At 48.5% G+C, this 26344-nt stretch overlaps 8 protein-coding genes across 8 annotated transcripts; 6 read left to right on the top strand and 2 right to left on the bottom strand.

Annotated features, from left to right (window-relative positions):
- Positions 1–2370: 2370 nt before the first annotated feature.
- On the top strand, positions 2371–3181 carry MGYG_04617 (hypothetical protein; the record flags this gene model as incomplete). The annotated part of the gene is made up of 3 exons (XM_003174396.1): positions 2371–2583; positions 2713–2817; positions 2912–3181. 3 exons carry the CDS (start codon positions 2371–2373, stop codon positions 3179–3181), a joined length of 588 nt encoding a protein of 195 aa, XP_003174444.1.
- Positions 3182–4311: 1130 nt separating this feature from the next.
- MGYG_04616 (hypothetical protein) lies at positions 4312–4681 on the top strand (the record flags this gene model as incomplete). The annotated part of the gene is made up of 2 exons (XM_003174395.1): positions 4312–4562; positions 4654–4681. 2 exons carry the CDS (start codon positions 4312–4314, stop codon positions 4679–4681), a joined length of 279 nt encoding a protein of 92 aa, XP_003174443.1.
- A 5165-nt stretch (positions 4682–9846) lies between these two features.
- MGYG_04615 (hypothetical protein) lies at positions 9847–10288 on the bottom strand (the record flags this gene model as incomplete). The annotated part of the gene is made up of 2 exons (XM_003174394.1): positions 9847–9988; positions 10191–10288. The coding sequence occupies 2 exons, from the start codon at positions 10286–10288 to the stop codon at positions 9847–9849; spliced, it is 240 nt and encodes a 79-aa protein (XP_003174442.1).
- Positions 10289–12635: 2347 nt separating this feature from the next.
- On the top strand, positions 12636–14474 carry MGYG_04614 (HMG box protein; the record flags this gene model as incomplete). Its single annotated transcript, XM_003174393.1, has 3 exons — positions 12636–12875; positions 12941–13015; positions 13101–14474. The coding sequence occupies 3 exons, from the start codon at positions 12636–12638 to the stop codon at positions 14472–14474; spliced, it is 1689 nt and encodes a 562-aa protein (XP_003174441.1).
- A 1028-nt stretch (positions 14475–15502) lies between these two features.
- Positions 15503–16426, top strand: MGYG_04613 (DNA replication complex GINS protein PSF1; the record flags this gene model as incomplete). The annotated part of the gene is made up of 3 exons (XM_003174392.1): positions 15503–15529; positions 15609–16213; positions 16333–16426. 3 exons carry the CDS (start codon positions 15503–15505, stop codon positions 16424–16426), a joined length of 726 nt encoding a protein of 241 aa, XP_003174440.1.
- Positions 16427–17760: 1334 nt separating this feature from the next.
- Positions 17761–18847, bottom strand: MGYG_04612 (hypothetical protein; the record flags this gene model as incomplete). The annotated part of the gene is made up of 7 exons (XM_003174391.1): positions 17761–18057; positions 18082–18161; positions 18204–18228; positions 18268–18342; positions 18571–18593; positions 18650–18687; positions 18756–18847. 7 exons carry the CDS (start codon positions 18845–18847, stop codon positions 17761–17763), a joined length of 630 nt encoding a protein of 209 aa, XP_003174439.1.
- Positions 18848–19505: 658 nt separating this feature from the next.
- MGYG_04611 (sulfate transporter) lies at positions 19506–23156 on the top strand (the record flags this gene model as incomplete). Its single annotated transcript, XM_003174390.1, has 6 exons — positions 19506–19764; positions 19832–21238; positions 21296–21495; positions 21556–21789; positions 21857–22466; positions 22561–23156. The coding sequence occupies 6 exons, from the start codon at positions 19506–19508 to the stop codon at positions 23154–23156; spliced, it is 3306 nt and encodes a 1101-aa protein (XP_003174438.1).
- A 2278-nt stretch (positions 23157–25434) lies between these two features.
- MGYG_04610 (hypothetical protein) lies at positions 25435–26092 on the top strand (the record flags this gene model as incomplete). The annotated part of the gene is made up of 2 exons (XM_003174389.1): positions 25435–25691; positions 25765–26092. The coding sequence occupies 2 exons, from the start codon at positions 25435–25437 to the stop codon at positions 26090–26092; spliced, it is 585 nt and encodes a 194-aa protein (XP_003174437.1).
- Positions 26093–26344: the final 252 nt, after the last annotated feature.

The raw sequence follows: 26344 nt of genomic DNA, 5'->3' as shown, positions 1-26344 counted from the left end.
TGACTATAATTACCACCACCAGTGTACATTTTGCATTCCACGAAATCTCGGACACACCGCATTAATAGGTAAATCTCTACCACCGATGGACGTCCTTGGAATCCCTATACTTTTTGGCCTCTGTATTATTACATCTCTTTGCTGGGCGTTCAAGGATACAACTACGTTTCTGAATGGCTTCTATCTTATACATCCTGTGCCACTACTTTTTCTCCCTGTGAATCCCTTTTCAATCGAGTACCCTTCCGGTATTAACCCAGGTATATGGTGGAAAATTAACGTATGATTATAAGTGTATCCCTCACATATGTAAGTACGAGATTTTTTTATACGCATATAAAGTTCTTGTCAACGCTTCATAACCTATACTTCAGAAAATATGCGGACTTGTTCTAGCTTGCTGTTATCTCGCCTCGTCCGAACTCGTAAAAACTGGGCAAGGTTCGATATGTTCATTTTTTTGGTATAGAATAACCAACTCCAGCTAACATATTTTTACAATCCCTGACCCAACTCTTAACTAATTTCATATTTATGAACTCGGACTAATCCATTAACAGTTCGACCTTGAAGGGAATCTCACTATCGGGTAGTTAATGGCGTATGCTTACACCGTAGATTAAATGGAAATATCAACTTGTTAACATCTCAATGTCCCGCGACATTAAATCCGCACTGATTGGCTTGGAGGATCCGATACGAAAAAAAGCCTCAGGCGCGCCAGCTTGGCTGGAAATTGATGTGTATCGGGAATTTCTCCACGAAGTTAACCCAGGGAAGAATGACGAGGAACAAGTACATTAGTAATTTACAGCAGAACAAGTGCATTGTTTCAATCCGGGGCCATTCACGAGTTCATGTCAGGCTTATCTAGTTAACTAAATAAAACTCATGCGTTGGTTGAGAGAAATACCTCCCTCATCGCTTTAACGACTATACAGTTCACCAGACGGATATTACATTCATTATGTGATTACATCACTTATTACGTACGGGGTACTCCGTGCAGGGTATTCATCCCAAGGCATTCGTTCTGAGACGTGTTCCCCCTAGACTCGCTAACTACTCCAACATCAAGTTGGTTAATGAAGAGGCCGGATTGGACGACCGGCGCTAGGCCGAAGTCGGACCGCTGTCCAATTATTGGATTATCCCGTCCCAAGGAAATAAGTGGCCGTCGGGCTGACTCAAGCATTTCTCCCTGCCAGCGCGGATGGAAAAAGACGAAGGATAAAAAGAAATTAAGCCACCGAGAAAGGACGCAAAACGAGATATTTTTCCTGGGCCCGAGCGCTCAGCCTGCGCGAGAATATGGAAGCGTGAAGCCTACGTAGGTAGGGAAAGATGTAGCAACGGGGAGGCTTGCCAAGCAAGCGAACGAAGTCGGTGACGAGTATCGGCTCAAACATGTCGTTGAAGGTAATCACACAGTTGGCGAAACTACCAAGTCATTTGGATGCACAGCGGTCGCGACTCGATCGCGGGACTATCGAAGAACTAGCACATATGCCTTGCCATAGTTACTCCATACAGCGAAACACAAATAGCGAGATTGCGGAAAGAAGAGGATACCCGTCATTTATCTAAATATTAGATATCAGACATCTCATACAGACACGCAGAACAGAGATTTTGCCTCATTTTCAGATTCATCCCAAGCACAAAGCCTAGCAAACTTCTGCCGGGCACTTTCGTACGTCTACGCCGCTGGTAGGGCCTAGTGTTTTATGGTAGGTATGCGCGGAGAGGGAGGGGGAAGGTAGATAGGATTCCTTCTGGTGACGATGACGTGTATCGCCAACCGGGTTACTTGGTTCTTCATCGGGTATATCAACACAGATAACTATATAAGAGGCAACCCTAGGATAGCTTCGATTTGCCTAGTCTGGGTAGTTTGACGTGAGACAGCAGCTTAAGCAGCAGGATGTCATATTAAAGTAAAGTGGCAGCTGCACCCCCGTTAGTGACGGCGGAAGAAGTATACCATCCACAGCTTGAAAATGCAGCGCGGTAGAACAAAATTGACCTGGAGACCTGTTCGACAGAGTAACACCAGAGCTATCTTCCGCCCCATAGCACACGCTGTATTTATCATCAGTCAAAGCAGGATACCTTCGAGTCCATAATACGGACTGTGGTGGCGAACTGCTTGTGTAAGGTGTATATTTAGCAGCTATATGGGCCTAGATGATTCGGGATACACGGGGTAGCTCGGGCGATGACGTTCTGTGGGGGGCAAGTGTGCCTTGATATACTCCGAGTGGTGTAGGAGCGCGCGTACGAGAACCACGTTCCGGGACACAGTGAGAACAATTGTCATACAGCAATGAGCTGTACGCTGTCCTCCACGCTCCGAAACATCCACTTGTCATGGAAAAAGCCGGCTGTACCGCAGAGACGCCTGTCCAAGTCCAAGATGCCTGTTCCCTGCCTCATGCTCGCCATCATCACGTAAAAACCCCTCGTGCAACCAGAGGAGAGTTATTCGGCCATTCTGTCCAACTTACAGAAGCCCAGCGGCCACGAGTCAGCAATAACTTGTCTTGGTTAGTGATGTCCCCTGAGATGGCTGTCGAGCCTTTCGTGCGTCCTTGGAGTTGTTTGTCCCTTGAAGACTTTTGGCAACTTGATTGACGTTGAGGTTGGCTTCTGCGCTGCTGACAAAGATGGTTTTGGGCTATCCCAAAGTGGTAGTTAATCCGTAAAAGCTAGTTAAAGTATAAGATAGCCTCGTTTATATTTCAACCTCTTCTCATCAATTCGCCAACCGCCGACGTTGAGTCGCAACACGCCGTTCGCGTTGGATTGGGCGTCTGGGTTAGCCCAATCACGGAAACGTATTATTCTGATCTTGCTCCTCCAGCTGGCCTGTCAGGCTTGCTGGCTAACTAGTTATTAACCAAATGACTAGCTAGTTATCGCGCCCGATTTTCAACCATTCCACATACTCAACACACCAACATCTAATAGGACCAAAAAAGGTCGTAATGGCTCCTACCTAATGCTTAGGCCTGAGTTAAAGATGTCCGTCTCGCTGACTGTTGACTGGACTGGACTGGTGCGAAGACGAACCTTCACCCATCCGTCGCGGCTGGTGCGACTGCTTGGGCGTTGGGATCCGCTGAGAGGGCTTACCCGGAATCCACTACCAGATGCTTGGGAATACTGTCTTAATTACTGAATCTGAAATGGTGCCACTTTCCCTGGATTTGAAATAATCGTTTTCGATGACCGGTTATTACGGACTTTGGTTTGTGGTATGGCAAGCAACAGATAGGCAGCATCTCCACCCGCAGATGGATTGATATAACGACCGAAAAGATGAGACTAGATAATTTCCGGAACTAAATCAACTCGCGACGCGTTTGACAGAGACGCAAGCTACCATTTCCTGGGCGAAGATGCAATATTAACGGCTTCCCCTGCAGCGTTTCCTACATAAGACAGGTAGATCATACCCAACAGAGCCATACAAACGTACCTGATTCTAATTGAGGATAAGAAAGCTTATCTTGCTTTAACTGGGCACCTTGCACCGCATTAGAGCTGCAAAGCTGATCCTCTGTTCCCGGAATTGTGGCCCATTCAATCCCAAATCCGCGGCAAAGACGGTTTGAAGACAAACAAGCGTACATCTACTAACTGGAACAAGGGAGAACTTGACACCTCTTATTTTCTTATCATGCCCAAGCCACCTGCGCCTGACTGCCCCAAACTGTCGGGTTGTCATTCCAAGAATGATAATACCCATAGTGTCTACAATACCAGGCAAGAACAGGAGGAGATGCACGTGTGGGTACAAGGCTGCCGCAGATGTATATCATTTTAGTTAACTTGCGAGATCGACTATAACTGGCCTGAATTTCTCCGCGGCTCTGAGCTGTAATACCATTTTACCTGCATATTTCATACCTCTGGGTTGGCCAGCGTCCTATGGTTACAATTTGAGCATTACCTTCGTTCCACCTATATCAGCCATTCAGTATAGCCTGTAACATGACTGAAGGTCGCCGGATCAGGATATTACTGTACGGGATCTTACATCTGGTATGTCTCCTGATTTTTACACTAAGATGCATGACCGCCGCATCTGACAGCATTTTCAATGAGCACATCACCTACCCGGTAGTGATTGACTACTTAGTTCTGTTCCAGTCAATGAGTGCTTCAAGTATGCATGAAGCAGATATGAGGAATTGGAGAAACCTCCGGTATTAGTGCTATCCCCGGTAACACCTGCCATCTTTCTAAAGTTGAGGGTTCTAGAAGGGCAAGATCACTGCAGTTGAAACTCGACTTACCTCTGCCAGCATGCCGGCCACCTGTAATGCAATGCATACAACTGGGCCGGGTGACTACTGGCCATACCCCTTTGATATGAACGATGCTGTGAAACTTAGCCTCATGTCATCCTCATCCTATACGTTGAATTTCTTCCCCCTGGGCCGTGACATCCACTGTACACCGCAGCGCTTGGTAGCGTCTATTTTAGTACGGATGTTCCACGTAAGGTCACTTAAGTGGCCCCCTCTTACATCCCCGTCCAATCAAGAAATTTCCCTGTACGTTGGGCCATGACAGCAAGTCAGAGGCACTCTTACAGAAACTAAGGCGAATACTTTCGCCTATAATGCCACTTATAAGCTGTCTTAGCGTTCGGACTGTTACCATTCAAGATTAAATCTGACACCGGGCCCGACCGAAAATTTCAACTAAGTCCCTGCAGTTGGGTTTACAATATTGGGGGAAATATTGAAGGTCTTTTCAAGTCCTGGAAGAAATGCGAGTGGCCCATTTTTATTGCAAGTAGGTACAAGGTACTCCGTACATCCGAAATTGTTGAATAGTTAATCCTCACCAACTGATTTGAAAGTGTAGTCCATTTCTCTCTGGGAGGATCGAGTATCTAGGGCAATTTCAAAGATTTAATCCCGCGAATGGCTGTCTCAAGCTTAATTTTCTACTGGTCAGTTTCATGGTAACTCTCTCGCCGCCACAATCTGATTGCAAGAAAAATTTAAACAATCTGCGAATGGGGTTTTGAAGAAGTTACGTTGGGGGCGAAAACATTTGCCCACTACGGAGTACCTCACTTGCAGCTTCTCTACCATACTAGTTGATTGACGTTCAACGGGGATACAATACTCGAATTTCCCCGGGTCCAGTACCATGGCTCGATAATTGCATGATGATTTTCTATCTTACGCACGACAGGAAATCGAAGACAACAACTAAGGGAATTACATGGTTGGCTGGCGATACCCTTTAACAGGATCTCAAGATCTGTCGGCATCCTTCTCTGCTAGGGTCTTCAAATCTCTAGTGCATACACAGGGTGCGCATGCACTCAATAAGATGCGGAATCTAGCAGATCATTCCGACTTGCGGCATTTTCCTAGTTTTTAGCCGGGGGCTTGATGGTCACTGTTTCATTCTAGTTAAAAAAAAACGCCATCCAACATTTCAAGCCTTGCATACGTTGGATACTGCGTACTGGGCCCGCCAAACGAAATTTAAGCATCGACATGGATTGCGCTGAAGAATCAACTAAATTGCTAGATATCTCAACGCTTTCAATGATAATTTAGAAGTACTCTCATCTCGCATTTGGCAGGGTATATAGTTAAGTATTGTTCATATCGGTAGCTTGTGCATCGGTCATTAAACTTACAGGCAGCTGCAAGTCATCATGCAATGGGGTGTATCGATGGAAGAGGCTTCGCTGATGTGAAAGCCTTCGGTTGCGGCGTAGGCTTCATACCAAGAAGCTTCAGGCACCGCCTCCTTCTATTAATAATTTGTATCATGATTGTGGTCAATCTATCAAACGTCTCCATCTATGATAGACCTGGCTTCGATTGAGCCATCCTGCACCCTGCATAGCCAAAAAGCAGTACTACCCAGGGGTATACGGTGTGTATCAGGCCAGCGTTGCTATTACAAAGTATACTGACGTCTGCTCTATATGGCGCGTTAGCTTCATCATAACCAACCAAGCTACCATTTTTAGCCACCACACCAACTCGGACATCGAGAACCGGTTGAATTTTTGGTTGTAGTGGGACTTTACAGGTTGCTGATCATTTCACTACCAAGGAAAAGCTACGGCAGACATGAGAAACGAAATCCCGTACGATAACTAGTTAAACGACCCCTTGCAGCACTCCGACCACCACTCCGACCACCCAGTACACACGGGATTTGAAACGCCACAAGCAAACGCGACATGTTCAAAGACGCCATTGAATGGTGCGTCGAGGTACTCTGTATATAGGATGGGGGTGGGATAGCTATGGCTCCTGCCCCCAGGGTCGCTTGATGCCCCGTTATCCCTCTTGTCCGATAATACGCTGAGTGAAAGATGGCAACGTACGGAGTATTCTGCATAGTTATCACCGGTATACACAGACACGCAGATACTATGTATAGATGATGGCGGGAGGGAAACCGATAATGCAGCCGCATTTGTCAACGATCCGCTAAAGCGACATGTGGAGAGAAAAAACAACCCCGTGTCCGTGTAGTTATCGGATGCACAAGCAGCAGCAAAGGAGGGAAATTTCCTCATACTGAAGACTCCGTTAACCCTTTACGGTTTAATGGCATTCTTCGGACCCTCTTCCGAGACGGCAGAAGAGCATGGAAGCCAGCACTAGTGTTGGCATCGGCTGAAGCTAGGATTGAAATGGCAAGCCGAATGGTCCCTCCGCCGCCCAGGGAGGAGCTTTATACACATACGGTTAGTTGGAGGCCTAAGGGGCAGAGTTAGCGAGCAGCACAGAGCGCACGAACATACATACATAGTGCGAGCAAATAAGGGAAAGGGACTCTGGAACTAACCAACACTAACTAGTTTAACTAGCCAGAGGACTAAACCTCAACCTAACAGGGGATCGAGATTGACATCTGCGATGGAGAGCGAGGATGATGACAGGATCTAGACCAGAGCTGGCCCAATCTCAATTCTCGAATCGACCCAGCAGAACGGTCAAGCTGGGCTCTTTTGCTTAGTTAACTGTGCTTGCGAGTCATCCTCGCCTTGCTTTTTTTGTTGCTTCCCCAAGCCACGCTGATGAAATCATGGAGACACAGTCTGGGCGCTGGACTTGTAATGGCAGTCTGTAGCGAAGGACCTAGAGAAAGCTGGTTTCGCTGTGAAGACTTACCAATTAGGTATCTCGCTAGCACCATTGAGCGTGGTCTGGGGTGAGCAACTCGATCTGGAGCAGGTGGGCAATTCCCGACTCTGGGGATACGGGTTACATTGTTCTTCCCTTGGGAACTGGGGATTGTGTGATGGGGCTATTATTTGATGGAGACGGGGCCACCGAGAGCACCAAGGCGATGTCGAGCCGTCATCATGAGAACAATCTGTTCCTGCAAGGGGCCTTAGCGGAAAGAAAGGGGAGGGAGGATATACCTCAGCCGTCCTCTTTGGGCTACCGCTTTAGGAAATACATGGCTCCCTCCTCTCTCATCCAAAATATCACCAGAGTTGTCGACATGTCACTTTCGGATGCCTGCCTGCCTGTCGCTTTGATAGTATATCCATGCCCACCACCGCAGCAAGAGGCCTGCACCGAATCTCCGTTTGCCTACTGATCGATCGACTTGACAATTTTTATTCCAACCTACACCGGTTGGAAGCGTGGTGGATTAATCAGTTATGTTGTCAACCACCCTCCTCGGCGGAGCTGATGGGCGCTGCAAGTACAGCAGCTGCATCGAGCAGAAACAGTCTCTTCAAAGAAGCGCCGCGGAGCCTGTCCCTGGTCAAAGGGATACGGGGCAGAGGATGGCTATGTGCGCATTTGGCCTGTGTCTAGTTACCTGTCTCCGTCTTCACCTACTTAGGGCCAGGGGGAAGTGCAGGCAGTGCGGCGCGGTGAGGAACAGTTTTAAGGGTCACTAACGGCTCCCTACCTACCGCCCACCTGAATTTCTGCGTCCACTACTACTGGTATGGCTGGTCATCTGGCATAAATCACACCGACAGAGTGGTTGGGCATTGGCACTACGGTGAATAGAAGACAGATGGATCTCTACTCTTCAGCCCCGATGCCTGGTGTCTGGTCCCAGTAGTTGCGCCCTTGCTGGTCGTCTGGGACGTATATTTATTTACTAACAGGTCATATTTTTGCATCTTTTGCAGCAGATCGGATCTCCAGCCGGCATTTGCCAATTGAATCTAACAGTTACATGTTGGTGTCACACTCGAACTAGAAACCATCTCCATGGTTGACGGGTGTGTGAGCGCCAGTAAGCGCATCGGGGCCCCCGTTGGATTCCGCTGACTCAAATGCCAGTTCAGCGGCCCCCAAGCTCACTTAAGGTAGTGATATAACTAGCGGGGATATCAATTTCGGCTGCTTCGCTGCTAACTGCGATAAACCGCTTCAATTGCAGGCGAGAACATCGGGCGGTTCCGTCGACAGCGGCAGGGGCCAGAATGACTAGTTATTAAAAGCCTGAGTGAGGCAAATGATTAATTATGCTCGCTGTCAGTTTAATTAACACCACAGACAGCAGCCATCCCCACCGGCCTTGCATTCTCTCCACAGCTTCCGAAGCTTAGGGCGGGCAGATCACGAACGCACTGTTGCCTCATTATCCACCGCCACAAGGACTAACTAAACAGCGAAGAGAAACAAACAACATGGACCACTTTCTACTGCTCTGGGGGTCAATCTGTTACTGGCCGCCCGTCTTCACCTGTGGGGGCGCAGATTGAGGGGAGAACCGTGGGAAGAAAAAATAAAACACCAACAAACGGAGGAACGAATAATTATAATAGCGCAACCAAGGCAACGGTTATGCCCTGACCACCCCATCTGCGGCCGCCTGGACGGCCTCCGTAACTATCTAGACCCAGTCAATTAGAAAATGATAACTAATATCGTGACTGATATGCAGGGCCATTTGAGGCCCTCTAATCCCAAAACTAGTTTCCCCGAGCAAGAAGCCAGTCACAAGCGATGTGTGCTCGTTTGTCTCTGTCAACGCCGCAGCCAGCCAATTTTCTTGCCTCTCCCAGCCTGCATAATCACTGATTAACCGACTGGATTGGCAGCAGCAGCAGCAGGAAGAGGAGCAGCATCTGGATTACAGCCTCTGCCGGCTTCCGCATAATAAGTCTCAGGTCATCCGAAACAAGACCGGCCGTTTTCATTTCGCTCGCGGCGTCAATCCCCTCTTTGCTTCGACTCGGCGATATGCCAGGAGGAGAAAACTCTTCACTCGCCGAAGACAAACATTAGTCGAACTTATCCTGAGCATGAGCAGTAGAGGAAGGTCGCGGGAGGATGGAAAAAAGCCAAAACGAACATGTTAGCGACACACTAATAGTAGAACGCCAGGGTTGTCCTCTGCCTAGGCCGGATGATACGTATGGACGGCCGCGGAACTTTCATCTTTTTTTCCTCGCTGAACAGCAGGCCTCGAGCCCGCCACAGTGGAAGCCAGTCACGGCGCAGGGCTGGGTGTGATATTGAGGAATTTTGCATCCTAGCTCAGATAGGTTTGTCGATGTACTCTGTACCCACAACTCTCTTGCTCTGTTCACACACTCACTCTTTTCTTTTTCTTTTTTTTTTGGGGGGTGTTGGAAACACGTTTAGTTAATCCCGTCTCCTCCCTCTAGGAACTCTCTCCCTCTCTGTCTCTGGATAGACGGGAGACATGATCCGGCAGCCGGTGGAAGGCGAAGTTGGAGGACAGAAACAGTGACGCGCAGATGTGAGGCGATCAACTGGCGTACCGTTCTTGAGATCACCAGCCGGGTTTGGAGTGGGCGTATGTCTATGTCGCATATGCATGTCTCCAGTTGGGGTCCATAGCCATCTCTCTCTACCTCCCGCCCTCCATACCTTTCCCTTCCATATGCGGTAACGTATGCTGATGATTTTCTGCATCTTTATGTGCATCAAGGTCGAGGGGAACAGCAGAAAAGGCGTTGATCATCATATCAAGATCGGCCTCAGGGAGCATCCTAGACAAGTCCGGCTGTCTAACACCTATCTATTTTGCAAAATATGCAAAGGGGGTAAAAACACAACAACAACAACCCCTAGTTTCTATCGTGCGATTTGAGAATTTCCCCATCTATAGCACAACGCAAGCTGGGGGAAAAAAAACGTGCGGGCGTTTTCAGATTACCCTACCCAGGTCGAGAGAAAAAGTTTCAAAAATACATGGCTTCAGGGTCCATGTCAGGTTCTTTTCCTGCCTGCTTGCCTGCTTGCCAACTCCGCCCTCCTTCATGCCGAGCTACAGCGTACTGTTCTAGCATCGTGAATTATTTAGTATTCAACGTAGTCTCAGTGACCTCGGGTATGGCCCATAGCCTTTCGCTCTGGTTAGGCATAGGGGGGGTACAAAGCGTACGAGATACACGAAGGGTGGGGAGCCGGATGAGGTATCGAGGTAGCCAGTACTTCGGTATGCTACTCCCCTCTACTTGATATCTATCTCCACATAAAATGTCCTGTTGAACCAGACTAAAAACAGCAAAAGCAAAAGACCGGGGGCCCCTAAGTTGCAAGCCTGGCTGCTCCAGCCCATGTCTATCACCCAGACTTCCCTCCTGTGCTTATAAACAGGACTAACTGTACATGTCTTTCTTTCTTTTTTCTTTGGAAGTCCTTTTATGCTTTGCAGATGGTGAGAAAAATAAACCTCTAACCACTTCCCTGACATGCATGTATGTCCATATGTACTGTTCGCCCTTTTTAGCTCGCTTTACCTTTTCGACTCTTTACATATACATACATATCCGCCGGCGCGGCTTAATTATCACCATTTCTCGCTCCATCTTGAAGAGCTTGCTTTTTTCTCCCACGTCTTGCTTTTTCTTCATTAAGCCTCTACTTTATCCTCTGTTTCCAGCCATGACCCTGCTTATATTGACATGAGTGGAACCCGCAAATCTTCGTAGTTAAAAAGGGCCTTTCTTTATATCATTCCCTTGCTCTCCCACCTTGCTTCTGCAACAAGCTCCCTTGTCAGTATCGAGGACTAAGGGCCAGGCCGCTCCCCAATCTCAGTCCAACAGCTCCCATCAATCAAGCAGTCAAACCAATCAGCCTACCACTACCGCGCAATTGCTTTCAACAACAGTATCTCCCCAGCTTGTCCGCCCGCAGTTGAAACAAAAGGAGCCCTAGAACGGGGAAACAACAAGCGCGCAAAGGAGGAGAGAAACGGAACCATCTTCAGCCGCTATCCCGGTATCCATAGAGGATAGTGAGAAGCGGAAGAGCTGCTAGAAATCTGGGGGAGGCTGTCATTATCTCTTCTGCATCCGTTGCAAGGTCAGTACAAAGATCAATCTCATGCAACAAAGAATGGGGGGATGTTCTTCATAGAGAGCCCCTTACTATCACATCTTCTTCATCACAAGGCGCCATGTTTTGTTAATGGTATCCTGCCTGCATCCATAGCAGAGGGAGATAATAGCCAATATGGATATGCTGACAAGGCCGGAAATCATATGTTTTAGATATTAAGGAAAGAAACGGTCAGGTCTAGCTGGCCAACCTGCATGTCTCTGATTCGCAGTCGGTCCTTTTTTTTTCAACTCTCTCTTAGACTCTCTGAAATAGGGTCTTTGCGAATCTAGTCAAACTCCTATTTCCTGCTTCTCTAGGTAATCAGGCGGGTGGTTGCAATAAATTCATCAAGCAGAAGAGAAACAGCCTGGGTATCCACTGGCATCTGCTGCTATATTATTTGCAGTTTAGGGAGGTTTCTGTCCCCTTTCCCCCCCTTACCTTATTTGTTTTCAGTCCTTCACTCCGTCCTTCTCACTCTCTTCTCACTTCGGCCTTTCATTGCCCCTGTTAGCTGTCCTGGTTGGGGTAGAGGATATCAATCCGTCTTCCAAACTGAGAGAAGCAAAGCCCAGAAGACAAAAGAACGCCAGAGAAAAGGGAACTTCCGTTCAATATTCACTTGGAGGAGCTCGCCTGCCGGAAGATCCCACTTGCATCCACTGCGTCTGCTCCGGATTCGGCCGTTTTCCTGCTATTTTCTTTCACCAGCTGCAGGAGAAGCCTCTGCAAGCGCCTCATCTCGCCGTTTTCCCCCTTCTCAACTCCCGCGCAGCCACAAGCCGCGAGGGCTACCGCTCCCGGCTTCTGATATATCCTGCTTCTCAAGCTGCAACTCCGGGGCCAGCGTGCAGCTCTCTCATCTTCTTTTCATTGGGGAGGAAGTGGTCTTTTCTTTTCCTTTTGCTGCAGCCCCTGCAAAGACCTCGATTCGCTGGTCATAGCTCCTCCGGCCCAGTCCTCCTATCAAGCGCAGTCTCTGTTCTACTCAAATGAAACACCAATCTGGATAGTAAGGCACTATCCAGACATCCAGTGACAGCCGCTCAAACTGAGGTAAAACAATCTGAGAGCAGCCTATTGTCACTGTCGCGGAGATTTCCTTCGCCTCTTGTTAGCCCCTCTTCTCTTCAGGCCTGCAAGCAAATCTTTCATTCATAACCTGCGAACAAGCCCTTCTTCTTCCTGATAATACCCACCTTTTTTTTCCTTCCTTACCTTCTTACTCTCTGCGCAAGGGACATAGACCTTCTCTTAAAAAGCCATTAAAGGAGAAAAGAAAGGCTTGTCTTGCTGCTATTGTTTATCATGTTCAACCAGCAGCCTCCGTCTCCTCCACCATCGAATGACGGTGATGTTAAGCTGAGTCCGCAGGCACTATCACAGACCAGCTTTCAGCAACACCAACAGCAACTACAGCAACAATATCATCAGACATATTCTCACAATCAGCCACAGCAACTGCAGCAGTTTGGGTATATCTCCACAAGGGAACCATACTCCTATAACTGTTTAGAAGTTAGGACCCCAACTATGAGCGGCCCAATGGTCAGTATTTAGCTTCCTGATCTGGTATAAAGCTCTATATCTAACAGAGAACTCTTTGAAAATAGCAGAACGGATATGAATCCAATACTATGTATCACAGCATGGCCAGAGGTGAACATGAAACGTCGCTCCCAGCCCTGGTAAGTAGTCTGAGATAAGATACTGCAGCAGAATCAGTACTGGTGGAGAGTGAAAGAATCACTGCTAAGCATGATACTACTACAGACATACCACCGCGCTGGAGAGATGCCAGTGCCAGCCACCGTTAGTGCTGGAGAAACAGTAGAGGATCTCAAAGAGGAGCTGGCTGTAGCCAAGTCAAATACCGACGAGAGGGTCCGCATAATAAGACCAGCGAAACTCAGACGGCGACCAAAGCCGGCGAAGACTGACAAGGGGGACGGGCCAACCATAGATGCTCCGCTCAGTGAGCTGACGAAGAACATGGCACACATCCCCATTCGCGATATGGGCGCATGGGTCAACCGTCCAAAGGAGGCACGTTTGGAGGAAGTGAGGGTGAAGAACGGTAAAATCGCACGGCCTATGAACTCCTTCATGTTATACCGGTCAGCCTATGCGGAGCGGACAAAGGAATGGTGTGCGCAAAACAATCATCAAGTCGTTTCACGAGCCTCTGGCCAGAGCTGGCCACTTGAGCCTCGGGAGATTCGAGACCTGTATGAACAATATGCAACCATAGAGCGAGACAACCACCATAAAGCCCACCCAGACTACAAATTCGCACCAAACAAGAACCAAGGCACACCGAAGAGCCAGAATGGAGGCAAAGCCCCGGGCTCTGCGTCTAAGAGGAAGCGTTCCCACGAGGAAGAGCTCAGCGACCTCGAAGACCAGCCCCTTGATATCACATCTTACCCCCGTATACCAAACAGGCGACGAACTCTGGGCCTCAACGGCGACGCTAGTAATAGCAGAAACTCCACTCCATGCGACAACGACAGCACTTATGACAGCCGCAACTGCACTCCCATCCCACATTCACAGTTCGACATGTACGCAGGCGGGGATGCCAACCGCTCGTCCTGGGAGATGATTAACCCCGGCAGACCTCATCCTGGTATTATATCTCAGCCTGAGCAGCCCCATTATTACCAGCCATCGATCCATCAGAGTCTCCTTGGATCGAACATCGAAGATGTGACATACAAGAAGATCGGTATGCCAGGCGGAGTGACCTATGACAATACCCCCCAAATGGCCAATATTCCCGGAACCATCCATCAGGATATTCTTCAGTCACAGCCACTACCACAGAACCGAATGTCTGTCTCCATGGGAGAAGTCCAGGTTGATCCCCAGCTACTGGACTTTGAACCCACAAGCACTTCCCTCCCAATAGATACCGGCAACGCCTTTGGGAACCAGAATGACTTTTGGCAATTCAACCCCCCTAATAACCAAAACTATGTTCACGGGTATATGTCGGCTCCCGAAAGCGAACAATACAACCAGGCATCACTCCCGCCTTCATCGATGGCCACTGGCATAGCGGCTGACCGTGTTATATGGGCAAACACTCATACCGTGCCAGGCGAAGAGTTTACCGAATGGTTCAGCGGATCGACTGTAAACTAAATACAGCCGCTGGTTAATCCTTGGACAGAATGTCGACGAAGATGTCCCATTTTGTCCCCCTTTCCATCAACGACCACCTATTCATAATCTCTTCGAAACTCAACTTTCCTTCTCCCCATGTTTTATTGAACAATGTTCCCCTTTATTCCCCCTTTTTGTCTCATGCCCACGGTGGCACCGGCAATTACGGCTCTTTTGAATACATGGATGCGGATTGCAGGCGCACAGAGGGTGATTTGGGATGCTGGCGTTATCACCGTGGTATCGAACATTTCCCTCTTATTGGCTTCTCCATGAAACCTGATTTCTTTTAGAGTCGAGATTGGAAAAATTACCGGAATGGATCCCTGTCTTTTTCCCATTTTATTCTTTTTATGCATCGGCATCTTTCTTGATATCACGCATCTTTCTCTGCCATCATCCCGTTTCTCAACGAGTTTCCCTCATTCTCTCCGCTATTACTTCTCATGCTCATGCTCATGCCATCGGAGGCTTTCTCGTTTCGTTTGGATACCTTTTCCATTCGTGAGACTTTTGCATCATCATCATCATCATTATCTGGGTTGGTAATAGTGACTTTTTGTTTTTCGAATATTTCCCTGCAGTAAATTAGTTTTGCTAGAAAATGCGCCCTTCGCACGGAAATAAGATCTAATTCACTTTCATATCCTCACTTTGGTCCATAGAGTAAAATGGTGAATTAACACTTGACGTTGTTTATCTTCGCCGATGGCTTGGCACGGCTGTGATTAGTTAGTTAACTAGTTACCTAGGTTAAATAACTTGTTATCGATAAGTACTCGATTACAGTGATTGTTGAGATTCAACTTTTCGCACTCCAACAAGAAACAAGAAACTCCATTTTCCGCTGTGTGCTTATTGCCAGCATTGTCTAATTATAAAGGATATATAGGGAGATCTGGTTTCTTTCGTCGGCAGGGGACTGCTAGAGCTGCGTCTCCCTTGACTTACTCTTATATTTCAATTAATTAAACCTCACCTTGCAGTTTACCGCATTCGCCCTCGAAATGTACGGTGATTTGGGAACCAAGCTGGTATGTTACTTTGCCCTGTATACTGAATACAACTATTCATTTAATACATATTCCTTGCGTAGTATGCTGATTTGCCTAGATTCAACATGCCAAACGCACCCAGTCCCTCGCATACCTCCCCCCCTACCAACGCGAGATTGTCCAAGCCGTGACGCGCGAAGTCCGTGACCTCGACAAAGATGTGGCCCGTATCCTTGAACAACTAGAGCAAGCTCGAATCGCCTCAGAAGGAGGAGAAGGGGGTGCCCCTCCTTCATCATTTAACCCCGCGGATGACCCTGCAACCGCCTGTGCTCTATTAGTTGATCATTTATCAATGCGGCGAAACAAACGTTGTCTCCTCACATATCATAGAATCAGAGCAGAGAAAATAGAAGAAATGTGCTGGAACGGCATAGACCCTCTAGAACACCAGCAGCGGCAGCGGGAAATCGAGAACGAGAACAATAACAGCGAAGAACATGGAACGCCCAGAGTTGACAGATCGTCTCTCTCAAACGCCCACTACAACAGTTCCCTCACGCCAGTGGAAGAAGAATACTTTCGACAATATAATGAGATGCTGATGGCGTATAAGGGCCACTGGACTGATATCGATTTAACTGGTGGTCTAGAGCCACCCAAAGAATTATACATCGATGTTCGGGTTCTGAAGGATGCGGGAGAAATTCAGACTGAATACGGGTAAGAGTCCTCACTCCAAATACGGCTCAACCTTCAGCCACGTGGTTCTGGTCCTACACACTATCCGTATTGAAAGGCTGATGATATTGACCTCTTTGCTTTGCGAGCACGGTACATAGGTCGATCAATTTGACAAAGAACAGCCAGTTCTTCGTGAGGTTGGGCGATGTAGAGCAACTAATCACTCAAGGGTACCTCCAACGATTAAGTTGAAAATTACCCTTTCGCCAATATTGAGCCATGTGGGAGAAAACTATAAGTTGAACGACTTTTAATGGCCACCAGCCTTGGAAGTACCATCTACATCTTCAAAGTCAAATGCTTCGTTTCATTTGACTCTTGAGGATCCTTGGTCGCCATAAACGTGGGAGAGAGTTTTAGAATCCTTGTTAGAAACCTGCCAATTATGCCGCATCTCCGGCAATGTCTTTTGGTGTATCTTCCAGATGGTGTTGTGAGATTGTTGGTAAGGGCTTGCTAACGCAGAAGCAGACTAAAGAAGGCTCAGACAACGTGGCAGAAGCGAAGAGGAATCCCCGAGTTTGGTTTCTCGAATACCACGGTTGCAGCCATCATTGAGCTGGCAAGAAGTTGGTTGGGTGGAAGATGGGGGGTCCAAGGGGTTTGTAGGGGATTAAAGACATTCTAGTCTGGAGCGGGGAATAAGGTTGCCGACTCTCCTTAAATGAATGGAATATATTTTCCCCTTAACTCGATTCATATAATGGAATCAACTTACAACTTTGTGGGGAGATTAAGCTTCGGTTCAGTCAACCGTATAAATGCAACCTCGAGTACGGGTCGCCAATAGTTGCCAGGCTTACTCACCCGCGCAAGGAGGACTCTGTCAGAGCAATTATTTTGAGAACTGGGACATTTGAATTAAGACCGGGATATTGAGCAGCGGGGACAGCCAAGGAAGTGCTTTGATATGGTGTCTGAGAGCCCAGCTACATAGCAGCTCAATGCTCCATTTCGAGTATTATATATCAAAGTAAGGAGAAGCTAGACGATTTATTCTAAACAAATGGGGAGCTTGTCTTCTAAATTCAGTATGTAAATATAGATAAGGTTAGTGATATTAATTGAAATCTCCATCCTCGATAGAATTCAGCAGTTGATGTAAATTTAGGGAAGAACAGCTAAGAACGGAGAGTTTCATATAATCGAGATATATGGGATCCAAATCAATCAAATATCCTGAATAGTAATGTCGTTAAGTGCCTAATGTGTTTACTTTAGCTTGCCGTGGGGATGATGTGGCTGAAGAAAGGGTTTATATAAGGGGAAGTGTATAGCTTGGTATGCTTTACTAATCTTCCTAGATTCTAAACGTTTTAGCTAGATGTCGAAGAGCAGATACGTGTGAGTAGCTGAAGGACAGACGTACAGTCACTAGGGTAAAATACTGTCCAGAGAGCCCATTTAAACAAAACGACCAGTACTCGTAATATTAATATCTGATATAATGTGTCGTATATCCAGTGCGGGTATCTCCCTCTGTCAAAGAACAGACGCCGTTCATATCCATTCCTGCCGGAAGCTCCCTATATCTTTGCGCCGCCATTGCGAGGATACTCGCAGATTATATCTTGCACCTCCAAGTCTTCAACTTCGCTAACATCCACGGTCTTTCCACTGTTGAGATGCCACATAATGTCATCGATATACCAGTCTTCAAAGGGCATTTTCTTGGTATAAAGTTCCCAGATAGTTACTCCGACTCCATAGAGGTCATCTTCAATCGCTGGAGGCGGATCAGTCAAATCAGGCCAGCTCCGAGCCCTCTTTGGTGATACATAGTTTGTTGTTGTCATACCGTCCCATTCATCTTTCATCAGGGTCTTCATCCGTCCTTATTGACTCGCTAAAGTCACATATTCGCAGCCATCCATCTGCGCATAAAAGGATGTTGGCAGGCTCGACATCTCCATGGATGATACCTTTACTGTGCAATTCATGAACGATTGAGGTTATTTGACTCATCAGCTTTTTGCGTCGGCATGGTTCGATAGCTTTTGGGTCAAATGGCATCTCAAGGCTCAAGATGAGGCCCCGTAGCTCGACCGTTCCCTCCCCATACTGTAGAAACGATCTTCCAAACACTTTAACGGCACAGTCTCCCGCATCTTTCAAGAAGTCGTATTCCCGCTGTGTTTCTCCAGTCTTGTACACCTTTCGTTCGTTTTTGAATCTGTAGACTTAGGAATTTAAGAGAAAGAAAGTGGGTTACGACCAACAGCTGCGTGAACGACCCGTGCGTCCATATCCGAAGGCTTTGGAGGTCATTTCTTAGCCTAGCGTTGGTTCTATGATCAGTTAGCAAAGCGAAATAATCTGTAATGATGAATACGTACTAAGGCGCCTGGAGCATCCTGCCCTATGTTATATACTAGGTACTTGCTTGTTAACTCTGGAACTTTGTTTTGTAGTCACATGGCAATGTCCAAGACACCATCTTGCGGCTCGAGCGTCTTTGTCATCAAGATCGCCAAGAAAAATGTCAGTTAGATAAGCGTAAGTCTTGGCATCTAAAGCCAACTTCAACATCATCTTTATTTTGTCGCTTTGCAAAGGCGATGAAAGACGTGGATGTCGACCATAAGATGAAGCTCGTGGAAACCCTGCTAGCAAGAGGTAAGGTCATCGTTGCCGCTATACATGGCTCTAAAGCTACCCCTGCTGGCTGGCGAGGTCTTGGGGGAGGCGGGGAGACTTCTAGTAAACCAGCTAACCATGTAGCTAGTTCGCGACTAGCGCGGTGTCAAAGCCCAGCGGCCATGCATTGTCGCCACATTCGCCGGGGCTATCCAGGCCATTTACCGATCTTATCGCCAGGGACTAATATAGTCAAGGATGTTGAGACAAAGCGGCCGAGCGGGATAACCGGTGTGTTTCTGCTCTCCCAACTTCGACGGCCTTGCACCTGGAAACGGACGTCTGTCGTCTTCATTAAGCTTGCGGTTGAGGTACTTGTGAACGTCTCCAAAGATACTTCGTATTCACCCGAAAGTTGGTGGCCACCCTTGTATCTCGTTAGCCTCCTTGCGTCATTCCTTGCTCCGCCAGCCTAGGTCTGGTACGGAGAAGCTATCACAAGACCAAGAGGGGAGACATTCAAGATCTCGACCATCGCCTCCTCGTTTGCACATGTCCCCATCCCCCCTCTTAACATAACTTCCATGAGAATGTACCCTCCACAAATTTTGGTGTAGGCTTGAGATACGACCCCTTTGATCCTCCATCTTCTCTAGTGCCGTTCTCGCTTTCCTGGGTCGTGGAAAGCAACAAGATGGATGGAGGAAAGGGGAAAAACCCCCCAGCCACTGGCAGGCGTCGTTCGTCGACCTTGTCCAACCTAAGCTTCCTGAGAGATGCTGGCCCGGCTATGGATCGAAGAGTGAGTGCTACGGCTACGGCTACGGGTCACAATCCCGACCTCTTGCAAGCTCCAGATGCTTTCAACGGAGCTTCAGTACGTCGTCGTGTGTCTGTTAGCGAGAAGACACCAACGCGATCATTCTATCATCGAACATTTAATGGGCCATTGGGTGTGTGCTAGTATCCAGTATCCATTCTACTTGTGATAAAAAACACTAACAATTGCCTATTCTTTAGACACTGCCCAATACTCCTCACAAGGAGTTAGAGAACGAACTGCAGAGCTAGAGTCTCTTGCCCTATCAGACGCCGAATCAATTAGCCACAAGTCACTCTCGGGTTATGCAAGTGATCTATCTACCTCTGCTGGGGGTTTATTCGCCAGGGAAGGCTGGGTTGTAGATGGAGTATCAGAGCGTCTTACTCGCTCTCGGTCCCGGCCTGAGGCAATTGAAGAGAGGTCCGAACCAACTACCCCTGGAGGATCTGCCTTTCCCTCTTTCGTGGGTGAATCAGCCCTGACTGCCATGCTGCGATCGTCTCCAACGAGCCCCTTAAAGAAGTCAACTAGTGCTCCTGCACAATCTGGGAGAGGCCCGACTTTACAAGAACCCGATGAGGATGACGAGGAAGGGCACGCTGGTCACCACCGCCCGGTGACATCGATACCTCGGGTCATAGACCCCGAACAGGCTCCGTTGATCAGAGTTCAGAGCAGCTCCAAATATGGTGCCATACCTGACGACCTTGAAGAAAATGGACCCCAACGGCCGGATTTAGCGAGTTTGGGTAGGTGGGTGACTTCGCAACCTCCTGCATGGGTAAAGAGCATATTCAGCCCACGGACCTGGAACAAGAAAGCCATATATGAAAATGGAGTAGAGCTACCCCTCAACCTACTCCCAGCTGTCTTCTTAGGCCTGCTCCTCAACGTACTAGATGCCCTTTCCTACGGAATGATTCTCTTCCCGCTGGGTGAACCCATTTTTGCCGCCATGGGAGCAGATGGTATTGCCATGTTCTACGTCAGCACCATCATATCCCAATTGGTCTTCTCCTGCGGAGGCTCGGTATTCAAAGGTGGTGTCGGCGCAGAGATGATTGAGGTTGTCCCATTTTTCCACGCAATGGCAATGCAAATCCTCAACCGTGTTGGAGAAGATGATCCCCGAGCTGTTTATGCAACAACAATCCTAGCATTCTCTCTAAGTGCGATCCTCACGGGTGTCGTATTCTTTAGCATGGGAGCGTGTCGACTTGGCTCCTTAATTGGTTTTTTCCCCCGCCACATTCTTATTGGCTGCATTGGTGGCGTGGGCTGGTTCCTTGTCGTTACTGGTATTGAAATATCAGCTCGACTATCAGGAAATCTAGAGTACAGCCTTAAAACGTTAGAAAAGCTTTTCCAGCTTGATACAATACCTCTGTGGACGGTTCCGTTACTCCTTGCCATTGGTCTTCTTGTTCTGAAGCGTTTCATACGTTCTAATTTCCTTCTGTGTGCTTATTTTTTGGCCATCGGGGTTGGGTTTTACGTTGTCAAGTTTATTACGAATACTTCTATGAGTTCATTGAGAGAAGGAGGGTGGGTTTTTTATGCTCCTGCATCTTCACAGCCATGGTACCATTTTTACACGTTATATGGTATGTATCATCTGCCTTATGGGATAGAGTAAATTTTGAAGCTTACCACGGACACAGATTTTTCGGCGGTTCACTGGTCTGCACTTGCAGAAACCATTCCAGCAATGTTTGCATTAACATTTTTTGGCATTCTTCATGTTCCTATTAACGTTCCTGCGCTTGGCATTTCGACTGGCGAAGATCATCTGAATGTAGACCGAGAGCTGGTCTCACATGGAATCTCCAATGTATTTTCTGGGTTTGCTGGTAGTGTGCAGGTATTGTTTTACTTCACCGTTATTTGATTCAATCAGGACAGGTGCTAACAGGTTGGCTAGAACTACCTTGTATATACGAACAGTCTTCTTTTCATTGCCAGCGGAGGCAATCACCGACTAGCAGGGATTATGCTGGCTATTGGTACGTTTGGCATTCTTGTCATTGGGCCTGGTATAGTTGGGTATATTCCGATCATGGTTGTTGGTGCTCTGATTTATATGCTTGGAATTGAGCTTCTCGAGGAAGCGCTGGTTGATACGTGGGGGAAGCTGCATAGGCTTGAGTATCTGACAGTAAGTTATGGCCCCAACTTCGTTAAATTTGCACGGTCCACCTGCTAATCTCAACTGTGTGGACCAGGTTGTGACTATTGTTGTCACAATGGGAGCATGGGACTTTGTTGCTGGTATCATTGTGGGTATCATTCTCGCGTGTGTCAACTTTGTGGCTCAAACATCACAAAAATCTGCGATAACAGCAACATACACAGGCCAAGTGGCCCTTTCTACCGTTCGGCGACACCCGCTGCACGCAAGGTTCCTACGTGAAGCAGGAAAACAGACATTCGTCATCAAGCTTGCCGGTTTCCTCTTCTTTGGGACCATCGTCAGCGTTGAAAAGCGGATACGCGGATTGGTGGATGCAGAAGCATTCAGCGAACGACCCATCAGATTCCTAGTACTGGATTTCTCATATGTCAACGGACTAGACTTTTCCGCTGCCGAAGCCTTTACCAGGCTGAACAGGATACTAAAGAAGAAGGGGGTGCATATGCTTGTATGCGGCCTTGATATCACGGGCGAGGTTGCGAAGAGTCTGCAAAACGTCGGTCTGTTTGGGCTGGACGATGCGGTTGAGATTTTCCAAGATCTGAACTCTGCGCTTGAGCACTGTGAGAACGAGTCCCTGAAGGCGATCCACGAGCACAGGGAGACTCCACCGGGGCTATCTCCTGGCGAAGGAAACCTGAGTAAGTCAATAATATCCGTTTGGTTGATGCCCAATAACAGATTAATTATTGGGTGAGGGGCGGATCAATAATGCTAAGCCAATGTTTCATATAGAGCCAGTAAACAAGGCCCACGCGCAGACGCTGGCGGCCGACATGGCAGCCAACAGCCCTCGCGGCTATTACCTGCACCAGCTAGCGTCCAACTTCCTGCGGGAGGAGGCCGAAGACACTCGGTCAGGCAAGATCCTGCACAAACGCCTGTCGCCGGCGCAGCAGCAGCAGCAGCCGCTCCCGCTGCTTCTCCAAACCTTCCAGGGCCTCAGCACCAAGTCTGCCGAGTTCTGGCTTCCCGTGTGCCCATACTTTACACGGGCCGAGTTTGCAGCATCGTCGGTGTTGTACCGCGAGAACGACTATCCGGACCAGTTCTTCCTGTTGGAGTCAGGTATGCTACGAGCGGAACATGCCACTCCACAAGGGCGAAGCTACTTTGAGCTCATCGTGGCTGGCCGACCATGTGGTGAGCTCTCCTTCTTTGGCGAGACGAGCCGCAGCGCGACGGTGAGGGTAGAGCGAGACTGTGTCGTTTGGACGCTGGGAACGAAAGAGTGGGAGACGCTCCAGGCAAAGGAACCTACTGTTGCATTGGAGTTGCTGAAGGTGTGTTTGAAGTTGACAGCGGAGCGGACGGAGAGCATCACATCGTAAGTTCTTCATGTTTCCTCTTCCCTGCACCTCCCTCCCCTCCCCGCTTTTGCATTCAGAGTTCCCTTATCAATTGGGCGACAAACGGCTTTTAATCTTCCCCTGCACGCACGATTGGACGATGGCCCCAGTGGTCAGGGGGGAAGAAGCAAAGAGACAGGGAAAAATAAAAAACAACACACAAGAAAAAAGAAGCTCCATGGGTTTTCCCCCTTGTACGATCGACTGGCGCTAACAGCTCATTTTAGATACGTTTTGACAGCCACACGCTGATTACAGATGCCCGGAGTGGACTGCCGGCCATCCAAAGTTTTTTTCCCTTCTCCCCTTCTTGCAGCCCCATCGGTTCACTTTGCTATCAAGGGCGAAATTGATGAGATGACCAGACCAGGGGGGGGCGGGAACCGTGTTTTACTTGTTTCCTGTCTCCCAAAGTCTGCTTCTTGTCCACGGAGAACCGACGAGGGCCTAGACATGACTCCCCTCGCGTACCGTGACAGATGGTCCCCCCCTCCCCCCAACCGGAGCTGGTTGAGTTGTGTCGGCAGCAAGTTTCAAGTGGCCTGACGCAGGGGCCCTGTTGAGCAGAGAGCTCCTGGCGACAAGGCCACAGCTACCCTTGCCTAGCGTCGCAGAGATAAAGGCGAAGAACAAGAAAAAAGAAAAGAAAAGAGGAGGGAAAAAAAAAGGGGTACTTTATACTTCTTTGGCAGTCCGCTTCCAATATGTATGTACGGAGTATGGTATGTATGGGCTCTCGAACGAGGCGAGCGACGGCGTGTTTCCACTATTACGCGATAGCAGTAATTTATTTTATATGATGATAGCAATAATGATAGATGGCAGGAACCGACCGAAGTTTCGATCTTCTCGTCCGTCGACCTGCTGGGCCCTACTATACAATAATTAATCTTGTATTTGGCTGTAATTCCCGTATATCCAATCTCAGGCCCTCGGCCGTGTGCTCCACCAGTCAATAGCGCGAGCGTGCTAAGGGAGGGAAGGAGAAGAGGGAAAAGGGCATCTCCATCTGGCGATTCGCTGGCACCCGCTGGCCTCGCCACCAGCTGGTCAGTCAGTCAGTCGCAGGTCGCCCAGTCGAGTCTCTCCCTGCATCCTCGCCGTCTCGTCTCAGCTCATCTCCCCAGACACCCTCGTCCGGCTATCAAACCGGCTCGTTCGACGAGTAGAATCGAAAAGCGACGACGACAAAAAGGCAAAAAGCGATGAACATGTGACTTTGTGCCAAGCCAAAAGAGAGTTCTCCACCCGAAATAGGGGAGTCACGTGGTATCAAGGGGTTCCTTAGTAGAAGAATACAGAATCAACAGAGTCAACAGAACAGAATCAAGAGTCGAGACGTTGAGTGCCCATGCAGAGGGAGTAAAGTGCGCACATAAGTTACATAGTCACGCAGGGTGACGGCCAGCCACGGAGGCCGGAGTGAAGTACCTGCATGTCTCCTCTGTCTCTGCTTCTATGGAGTAACTAATAAATGGGCTGTCTTGTCTGTCTTTGCTGTCTTGATGCGCTCGATGGCGTCTCTGGCGTGTCTATAGCGGTATCCGCTGGGCTTATGTAAGAAAGAAGCATACCGTCTCGTCCCGTAAGTGACCGTACCATACGGCTGATCATCGAACTGCACGACGACGAGGCAGAGCAGACGAGCGGGAGGTGGGCGGGTACGGGTAATACGCGGTCTGTCATGACGGGTTCCAGGGCGACAAAAAGGGGCTGCCCCCGCCCGGCGTAAGTTACCGCCCTTTCTCGTATCGCGCTTACCTTACAAGTCACGAGCTCCTCCCTTTTTTCTGTTTTTTGTTTTTCCAGTCCTGGTAATTTATCGCCCAAACGGGAAAAGAGCCAAATAAAAGCTTCCTCCTCGGCCGCAAATATTAATGCGACCTTTTCTCTTCTTCCTCGTTCTTCCTCTTCCTCTTCTTCTTCTTCTTCTCCTCCAACTGCTTCACCTTCTTCAGCTTTCTTGAGATACCCAGTGATACCTTTTTTTCTTTTTCTTTTTTGCTTGCTTCAGCCTTTTTCCTGCTCTAATAATTACCCGCAGCGAGAGAGAGAGGTCGCTCGTCTCTATACTAGTTTAATCAATCAAACCTCCTTTTTCTTCGCTTCTTCGTGATACCCGAGATACCCGTTTCCGCCCCTCAGCCAGGAAGGACGCCCATAGCTACTTTTAATAACCCGCTTCACCAACAACACGTTCACACACACGTTAAACAACACAGACACGCCCCCGACGAACTCACGACGACCACAAACAGCCATGTCTGAAGTCCAGAAGCCCATCGAGGAGACGCCCGCCGTCGTCCCAGAGACCGTCACCGCCGTCACTGTCCCCGCTACCGAGACGCCCGCAGCCACCGAGCCCGCGGCCGCTGCTACAACCACTGAGGAGCCCGTCAAGGTCGCCGAAGAGACTCCTGCCGCTGCTGAGGAGCCGGCCAAGGAGGAGACCGCTGCTAAGGAGGTCGTCCCAGCCACCGACGGCCAGCTCGGATACAAGGCCCCAGGTCTCGTCAAGTAAGTAGCACAGCCTGCCTGCTTTTGTGCATGTATATAGAGAGGTGTGTAAAGCTAACAAACTTCTCTGTAGGAGCTTCCGCTTCGTCAAGAGACACTTCTGGTTCAGCGACGAGGCCGTCGAGAGCAAGCAGCTCACCTCGTACTTCCAGAATGAAAAGCTCAGCACTGCTCACCCCAACGCTGCCTGGGCCAGCCAGACCGGCAAGGGCCTGCTCTTCTTTGCCAAGCGTGCCGAAGACAAGGCCACTCCTGCCGGCATCATCAACTTGGTATGTTATCTTCCCATCACATCAAAATCAAAAAAGAAGCAAAAAGAATCAAAAAGAACCGGGCAAAATACGAGAGCAAAAAGAACGGGGCAAAATATACAAAAACAAGGGGCTAAAGGGGTCATGTAAAAAGGGAGGTCCCCCAAAGTTTCCCAAGGACGGGAGCAACAAATTTTTTTTTAGGTTTAGGGGGAAGAAACCACCCTTCCGGCCCCCAACCCCCAAAAAGGGGAAACTGGGTTTCGCCCCTCTCAGGCAAAACCCCCCAAAAAAAAGCGCCCCAAGGGAAAAAACTTTGTGGGGGAAAACTCAAAAAAAGGACCCTAAAAATTTTTTTTGGGCACCTTTTTTTTAACCCCCCCCCGGGGAATTTTTTTTTTT

Source organism: Nannizzia gypsea, genomic scaffold (assembly GCF_000150975.2).
Source record: "Nannizzia gypsea CBS 118893 supercont1.3 genomic scaffold, whole genome shotgun sequence".
NCBI classification, from domain to species: Eukaryota; Fungi; Ascomycota; class Eurotiomycetes; order Onygenales; family Arthrodermataceae; genus Nannizzia; species Nannizzia gypsea.
Note: the sequence above shows the minus strand (reverse complement) of the source record. Positions and strands in the feature narration are given on the sequence as shown.